Raw genomic sequence first — 9,101 nt, forward strand, 5'->3', positions numbered from 1 at the left:
TTATGTTCTCACAAGGGGTCTGAGGATCTCATCTCGGTACCTAATGGCAGTCAGGCTACCTCTGGCGAGCACATGGAGGGCTGTGCGGCCCCCCCAAAGAAATGCCACCCCACACCATGACTGACCCACCGCCAAATCGGTCATGCTGGAGGATGTTGCAGGCAGCAGAACGTTCCCCACGGCATCTCCAGACTCTGTCACGTCTGTCACATGTGCTCAGTGTGAACCTGCTTTCATCCGTGAAGAGCACAGGGCGCCAGTGGCAAATTTGCCAATATTGGTGCTCCCTGGCAAATGCCAAACGTCCTGCACGTCACAACCCCCACCTGTGGACGTCGGGCCCTCATACCACCCTCATGGGTCTGTTTCTGACCGTTTGAGCAGACACATGCACATTTGTGGCCTGCTGGAGGTCATTTTGCAGGGCTCTGGCAGTGCTCCTCCTTGCACAAAGGCGGAGGTAGCGGTCCTGCTGCTGGGTTGTTGCCCTCCTACGGCCTCCTCCACGTCTCCTGATGTACTGGCCTGTCTCCTGGTAGCGCCTCCATGCTCTGGACACTACGCTGACAGACACAGCAAACCTTCTTGCCACAGCTCGCATTGATGTACCATCCTGGATGAGCTGCACCACCTGAGCCACTTGTGTGGGTTGTAGACTCCGTCTCATGCTACCACTAGAGCACCACCAGCATTCAAAAGTGACCAAAACATCAGTCAGGAAGCATAGGAACTGAGAAGTGGTCTGTGGTCACCACCTGCAGAACCACTCCTTTATTGGGGGTGTCTTGCTAATTGCCTATAATTTCCACCTGTTGTCTATTCCATTTGCACAACAGCATGTGAAATTTATTGTCAATCAGTGTTGCTTCCTAAGTTGACAGTTTGATTTCACAGAAGTGTGATTGACTTGGAGTTACATTGTGTTGTTTAAGTGTTCTTATCATTTTTTTGAGCAGTGTATATTTTCCATTTTTTATTCAAATGGAATGGAGTAGAACAGCAAACACACACATGGCCACTGCGCCTCCTCTCCATTTCCATATGAAATAGCCATTCGGTGCTGTTGGGGGAGGGCAGGCCCACAACAATGGCCGGGAGTTGAACGAAACAGCACTTCACCTTAGTGACTGTTCCCTCTGCTCTATACAATACATTTCTGTTTATTTTATGTGATGATAAAAGGCTCATACAATACAAACATTTGTTTTTAAAAGTTTCCTTTTACAGTGATAGCGACTCCGACTGGGAGCCCCCGGTGCCAAGCTGCCCGCTCTACCTCAGCCCCCAGTGGTGTTCATATGCCACAGTTCATTACTGCAGGCATGACTGTGCCTCAGGGCCAAAAGGGCACAGCATGGAGGCGTCGTTGTGTTCTGTGTCGCATGACCTGCAACACTTGTTCAGTTTGCCTCTGCTTTACATCAGAAAGAGACAGCCTTGGGACATGGCACAGGCAATAAAATATTGTGTAGAGGACTTCCAAAGGGTGTACTGTTTTTTATATTTTAATATTTTTTTACAAATATTTTTTTGTAAATATTTTTTTTGTGTGTGTTAGAATCGTTACAAAATCTATTTTATTTGTTCAACCTAAACTCCAGCACTTACTTCGATGAGTCAAATCTGATCCTTTCTTCACTTCTCTCACAGTTCCATTCAGCCCCGTTGTTTTCCTGCAGTCCACCAGCAGCACAGACAACATCTTCATACCCAGTAGTAAGGTGCTACCGGGAGAGGCACGACACAGGGACTCCGGGAGAGAGGAAGGGCTAGCGTTGTCCTAGTAACCATAAAGAGGGGACACAAACACATATCATTATGGATGGTGATGTCACTGTTGTCATGAAGTGCTTTACAGAAACCCAGCCCAGACCCCGATAGAGCAAGCTGTATGCTAGACCAGACCAAGCTGTACCATCTGGTGTTCTGATCTGGAGAGACTCTTCTCTGCCTCGTCAGCATCAGGATGTTGTTGAGGCTTCCCAGAGGATCCAGGAAAGTCATGTCTCTCTCCTGTGTGAATAAGAACATTAAACAGATGGTAAACTTATGATCTACTATTGCAATCACAGAGTCTTACAAGAGGCATGAATATGTCTAAAAGTGCCGAAAATGCAAACTTTCACATGATTTTGTAAAATATTGTTTGTGATGCAAATGTAAAAGGGTCGTTCCACAAAATGGTTGGCTTTTGCATCCCTTTTTTATGTAGAAAATATGCACCAATATTAAATTTTAAAAGCCTGTTATATTAGATGAAGTGCACTTTAATGTAGACCACATGGATAATTCCATTAATCTAATATAAAAGTCACAAAAATATACATACCAATGACGGATAGCAACTTTAACAATTTATTCAGTACTGAACAACATATTAAAGTGTAGAACTTCAGTAGAATGCCTCTTTCAAACCAACCCCACATTAGTTCAAGAAATGCATATTTTGTGCCCGTTTTCAAGTCAGTACTCACTGGTGTTAATCGGATCTTCAGCCTCCTCCTCTTTCACTCCCAAAACGTCTTCCTCCTCTTTAATTGAGATAGCCTCCTCTTCCTCTTTTACTCCAAAAGGTTCTTCCTCCTCTTTCAATGTTATGGCATCTTCCTCGTTTTTGATTCTGAAAGTTTCTACCTCCTCCTCTCCTACTCTGACAACCTCGTTCCCATCTTCCTCTTTCACTGTAATATCATCCTCTTCTTCTTTCAATGTGATAGCCTCCTCTATCATCCTGAAAGCTTCTTCCTCTCCTTTCACCAGAGCTTCTTTCTCCATCTAGATTAGTGAGTTTATGCTCCGGGCGATTAGACTATTGCAGTATCAATTTAACACATTTGCTAATTTAACAAGCAAATTACGTTTAAATGACCCAGTAGATAGGAAAACAGAATTATATTCAAAACACTACGAGTAATATACACAAGATTGGTCTAAAGTGCTCCAATGTTTCGGGTTTAAATTCGCTAGCAAACATCCGCGTGGTTGAATAGGTAATCTATTGTTGTGTTGAAGCCTCCTGTCCCGTCCACTAGATTATACGTCACGCAGGAAGCATCACCTGTAAAACTCACATCGCCATCTGCTGACTGGAGCGGGTAACGCAGATTGGAAAAGCATTCATTACATTGTTTATTCTGGCAAACAATGTCATAAGAAATCATTTAAAAATAACCAGCTGTTATGTTTTCTCTTCCTTCTTATAGCAAATACTTTCCTCCAGGGCTGACCTGCCCATTAGACAGAATTAGGTGACAGATTGACGAGGGTGGCATAAATTGACCAAGGTTTATCGGTAACAACACATAATAACACCTCAAATAAAGCTGCCCCAAAACAATGAAATCTTCTCTCACCCAGCGGCATGTGGGCTATTTAGGTGACTGTTGGTGTTGCCACATGAAGCAGTGCCCATTTTGCAAAAGGCAACGTGGACAGATATGTCTCTACCTGTGTAGAGCACATGCCCTTTTGCCCTTCCAGTCTCTAAAGTGCCCTTTTGGGTGGTGATATAATTTGTATTCATTTTTTGTCATAGTTATTCTAAACCCTCTGCCTGCAAATCGTCATTAAATTATCCTGATTTGTATTTTCCTTAAAGTTTCTGAAGATGAAACAGCCCGGAAATGCCTCTGTCTGAGTGCATTTGTCTACCACTATGTGTAGCTGTTAGCGGTGATGCTGATGACAACCATCAGAAAATGTCTTTGATTTTTCTCAGACTTCAAAAGTGTTCTCCTGATGTGGTTTAAGTGTTGTCGTGGACTTAGAACATCCAATGTTGTTGTTTTTCTATTAACGGAACAAAAAACAGATTTAGGTAAAAAAATTACATGGATTTGATAGGGTCCTAAATATTCTATAAATTTTCTCCCATTACTGTATTATCTAGGGATAGTGTAGAGTAACAGCTGTATCCTGAAGTGACCTTTAACCTCCCTGCTCCTCAATACTTCTTCCACTGGATCAAAGCTTCAGCCAAGTAGGATACATGATAGTGACAACACATGGAGCTGGGTTGGATATAGTCATGGTAGGATACATGATAGTGACAACACATGGGGTGGGTTGGATATTTTAAATTGTACCTTTATTTAACCAGGCAAGTCAGTTAAGAACAAATTCTTATTTTTAATGACGGCCTAGGAACAGTGGGTTAACTGCCTGTTCAGGGGCAGAACGACAGATTTGTACCTTGTCAGCTCAGGGGTTTTGAACTTGCAACCTTCCGGTTACTTGTCAACGCTCTAACCACTAGGTTAACCTGCCGCCCCAGGATATAGTCATGGTAGGATACATGATAGTGTCAAATCAAATCAAATGTATTTATATAGCCCTTCGTACATCAGCTGATATCTCAAAGTGCTGTACAGAAACCCAGCCTAAATCCCCAAACAGCAAGCATTGCAGGTGTTGAAGCTACGTTGGCTAGGAAAAACTCCCTAGGACAGTGCACCGTCGAGCCATACTCCCAAGTACTTGTATGAGGTGACTACCTCAAGCTCTAAATCCTCAGAGGTAGTAATCACACCTGTGGGAAGAGAGGCATTCTTCTTACCAAACCACATGACCTTTGTTTTGGAGGTATTCAGAACAAGGTTAAGGGCAGAGAAAGCTTGTTGGACACTAAGATAGCTTTGTTATAGATCATTGAACACAAAATCCGGGGAGGAGCCAGCTGAGAATAAGACTGTATCAAATCAAATCAAATTTATTTATATAGCCCTTCGTACATCAGCTGATATCTCAAAGTGCTGTACAGAAACCCAGCCTAAAACCCCAAACAGCAAGTAATGCAGGTGTAGAAGCACGGTGGCTAGGAAAAACTCCCTAGAAAGGCCAAAACCTAGGAAGAAACCTAGAGAGGAACCAGGCTATGAGGGGTGGCCAGTCCTCTTCTGGCTGTGCTGAGTGGAGATTATAACAGAAAATGGCCAAGATGTTCAAATGTTCATAAATGACCAGCATGGTCAAATAATAATAATCACAGGCAGAACAGTTGAAACTGGAGCAGCAGCACGGCCAGGTGGTCTGGGGACAGCAAGGAGTCATCATGCCAGGTAATCCTGAGGCATGGTCCTAGGGCTCAGGTCCTCCGGGAGAGAGAAAGAAAGAGAGAAAGAGAGAATTAGAGAGAGCATACTTAAATTCACACAGAACACCGGATAATACAGGATAAGTACTCCAGATATAACAAACTGACCCTAGCCCCCCGACACATAAACTAATGCAGCATAAATACTGGAGGCTGAGACAGGAGGGGTCAGGAGACACTGTGGCCCCATCCGATGATACCCCCGGACAGGGCCAAACAGGAAGGATATAACCCCACCCACTTTGCCAAAGCACAGTCCCCACACCACTAGAGGGATATCTTCAACCACCAACTTACCATCCTGAGACAAGTCCGAGTATAGCCCACAAAGATCTCCGCCACGGCACAACACAAGGGGGGGCGCCAACCCAGACAGGAAGATCACATCAGTGACTCAACCCACTCAAGTGACGCACCCCTTCTAGGGACGACATGAAAGAGCACCAGTTGGCCAGTGACTCAGCCCCTGTAATAGGGTTAGAGGCAGAGAATCCCAGTGTAAAGAGGGGAACCGGCCAGGCAGAGACAGCAAGGGCGGTTAGTTGCTCCAGAGCCTTTCCGTTCACCTTCACACTCCTGGGCCAGACTACACTCAATCATATGACCCACTGAAGAGATGAGTCTTCAGTAAAGACTTAAAGGTCGAGACCGAGTTTGCGTCTCTCACATGGGTAGGCAGACCATTCCATAAAAATAGAGCTCTATAGGAGAAAGCCCTGCCTCCAGCTGTTTGCTGAGAAATTCTAGGGACAATTAGGAGGCCTGCGTCTTGTGACCGTAGATATAGTCATGGTAGGATACATGATAGTGACAACACATGGAGTTGAGTTGGATATAGTCATGGTAGGATACATGATAGTGAAAACACATGGAGTAGTGTTGGATATAGTCATGGTAGGATACATGATAGTGACAACACAAGGAGTAGTGTTTTATATAGTCATGGTAGAATACATGATAGTGGCAACACATGGAGTAGTGTTGGATATAGTCTTGGTAGGATACATGATAGTGACAACACATGGAGTAGTGTTTGATATAGTCATGGTAGGATACATGATAGTGACAACACAAGGAGTAGTGTTTGATATAGTCATGGTAGGATACATGATAGTGACAACACAAGGAGTAGTGTTGGATATAGTCATGGTAGGATACATGATAGTGACAACACATGGAGTTGGGTTGGATATAGTCATGGGTAGGATACATGATAGTGGCAACACAAGGAGTAGGGTTGGATATAGTCATGGTAGGATACATGATCGTGACAACACATGGATTAGTGTTTGATATAGTCATGATAGTGACAACATATGGATTAGTGTTTGATATAGTCATGGTAGGATACATGATAGAGACAACACATGGAGTTGGGTTGGATATATTCAGGGTAGGATACATGATAGTGGCAACATATGGAGTTGGGTTGGATCTAGTCATGGTAGGATACATGATAGTGACAACACATGGAGTAGTGTTTGATATAGTCATGGTAGGATACATGATTGTGACAACACATGGAGTAGTGTTGGATACAGTCATGGTAGGATACATGATAGTGACAACACATGGAGTAGTGTTTGATATAGTCATGGTAGGATACATTATAGTGAGAACACATGGAGTTGTGGTTGATATAGTCATGGTAGGATACATGATAGTGACAACACATGGAGTTGTGGTTGATATAGTCATGGTAGGATACATGATAGTGGCAACACATGGAGTAGGGTTGGATATAGTCATGGTAGGATACATGATAGTGGCAACACATGGAGATGGGTTGGATATAGTCATGGTAGGATACATGATAGTGACAACACATGGAGATGGGTTGGATATAGTCATGGTAGGATACATGATAGTGACAACACATGGAGTTGGGTTGGATATAGTCCCATATCTATTGGGTGAAATTCCACAGTGTGCCATCACAGCAGCAAGATTTGTGACCTGTTGCCACGAGAAAAGGGCAACCAGTGAAGAACACACACCATTGTAAATACAACCCATATCTATGCTTGTTTATTTTATCTTGTGTCCTTTACCATTTGTACATTGTTAAAACACTGTATATATATAATATGACATTTGTAATGTCTTTATTGTTTTGAAACTTACTGTAAATACTGTAGTTCAGATAGAGCCTGATCAGCATACTGTAGTTCAGATAGAGCCTGATCAGCATACTGTAGTTCAGATAGAGCCTGATCGGCATACTGTAGTTCAGATAGAGCCTGATCAGCATACTGTAGTTCAGATAGAGCCCGATCAGCATACTGTAGTTCAGATAGAGCCTGATCAGCAGACTGTAGTTCAGATAGAGCCTGATCAGCATACTGTAGTTCAGATAGAGCCCGATCAGCATACTGTAGTTCAGATTGAGTCCGATCAGCATACTGTAGTTCAGATAGAGCCTGATCAGCATACTGTAGTTCAGATAGAGCCTGATCAGCAGACTGTAGTTCAGATAGAGCCTGATCAGCAGACTGTAGTTCAGATAGAGCCTGATCAGCAGACTGTAGTTCAGATAGAGCCTGATCAGCAGGGTGGGCAATATAGTACACAACTGTATCGTCTGCAGACAGATGCAGGTAACAGTTTATTTTGACAAAACTATGTTGTTAATGTAAACAATATAGTTGTTTATTAGACATTCTAACATATAACACAATGCCGAGGTACTAAAGATTTTATATGCAACATTTGAACAACAATTTGACCACCCCTGGGTTATGATGTATATGACATTCTAACAACAATTTGACCACCCCTGGGTTATGATGTACAGTGCCTTGCGAAAGTATTCGGCCCCCTTGAACTTTGTGACCTTTTGCCACATTTCAGGCTTCAAACATAAAGATATAAAACTGTATTTTTTTGTGAAGAATCAACAAGTGGGACACAATCATGAAGTGGAACGACATTTATTGGATATTTCAAACTTTTTTTAACAAATCAAAAACTGAAAAATTGGGCGTGCAAAATTATTCAGCCCCTTTACTTTCAGTGCAGCAAACTCTCTCCAGAAGTTCAGTGAGGATCTCTGAATGATCCAATGTTGACCTAAATGACTAATGATGATAAATACAATCCACCTGTGTGTAATCAAGTCTCCGTATAAATGCACCTGCACTGTGATAGTCTCAGAGGTCCGTTAAAAGCGCAGAGAGCATCATGAAGAACAAGGAACACACCAGGCAGGTCCGAGATACTGTTGTGAAGAAGTTTAAAGCCGGATTTGGATACAAAAAGATTTCCCAAGCTTTAAACATCCCAAGGAGCACTGTGCAAGCGATAATATTGAAATGGAAGGAGTATCAGACCACTGCAAATCTACCAAGACCTGGCCGTCCCTCTAAACTTTCAGCTCATACAAGGAGAAGACTGATCAGAGATGCAGCCAAGAGGCCCATGATCACTCTGGATGAACTGCAACTCCATAGGACAACAATCAGTCGTATATTGCACAAATCTGGCCTTTATGGAAGAGTGGCAAGAAGAAAGCCATTTCTTAAAGATATCCATAAAAACTACTGCTGTTCACACCTTTCCTATTAAAATACGGTCCATAATGTTTATACACACCATCATATACATTGTAAACAAACTGTATATTTATATTCCGGACTCTGACATTGCTCGGTCTACTATTTCTCAATATTTCTTCATCCATTTCTTAAAAGAAATTGTGGGGATTTGCATGTGTTGTTTTGTTAGATATTACTGCACTGTTTCGCCACAAGCCACCTAGGAGACACACCAAACATGTGGAAGAAGGTGTTCTGGTCAGATGAAACCAAAATTGAACTTTTTGGCAACAATGCAAAACGTTATGTTTGGCGTAAAAGCAACACAGCTCATCACCCTGGACATACCATCCCTACTGTCAAACATGGTGGTGGCAGCATCATGGTTTGGGCCTGCTTTTCTTCAACAGGGACAGGGAAGATGGTTAAAATTGATGGGAAGATGGATGGAGCCAAATACAGGACCATTCTGGAAG

At 42.9% G+C, this 9,101-nt stretch overlaps 1 protein-coding gene across 1 annotated transcript in view; it reads right to left on the minus strand.

The window, feature by feature from the left end:
• Positions 1-2,775, minus strand: part of LOC116362028 (zinc finger protein 260-like) — a 28,439-nt gene extending 25,664 nt beyond the window's left edge. The window contains exons 1-4 of the mRNA XM_031816344.1: positions 2,635-2,775; positions 2,330-2,345; positions 1,916-2,013; positions 1,609-1,780 (exon numbers count right to left, since the gene is read on the minus strand). Of these exons, the coding sequence (XP_031672204.1) occupies positions 1,609-1,780; positions 1,916-2,013; positions 2,330-2,345; positions 2,635-2,775 (427 nt within the window). The remainder of the gene's footprint in view (positions 1-1,608; positions 1,781-1,915; positions 2,014-2,329; positions 2,346-2,634) is intronic.
• Positions 2,776-9,101: the final 6,326 nt, after the last annotated feature.

Source organism: Oncorhynchus kisutch, unplaced genomic scaffold (genome assembly GCF_002021735.2).
Source record: "Oncorhynchus kisutch isolate 150728-3 unplaced genomic scaffold, Okis_V2 scaffold782, whole genome shotgun sequence".
NCBI lineage: Eukaryota > Metazoa > Chordata > Actinopteri > Salmoniformes > Salmonidae > Oncorhynchus > Oncorhynchus kisutch.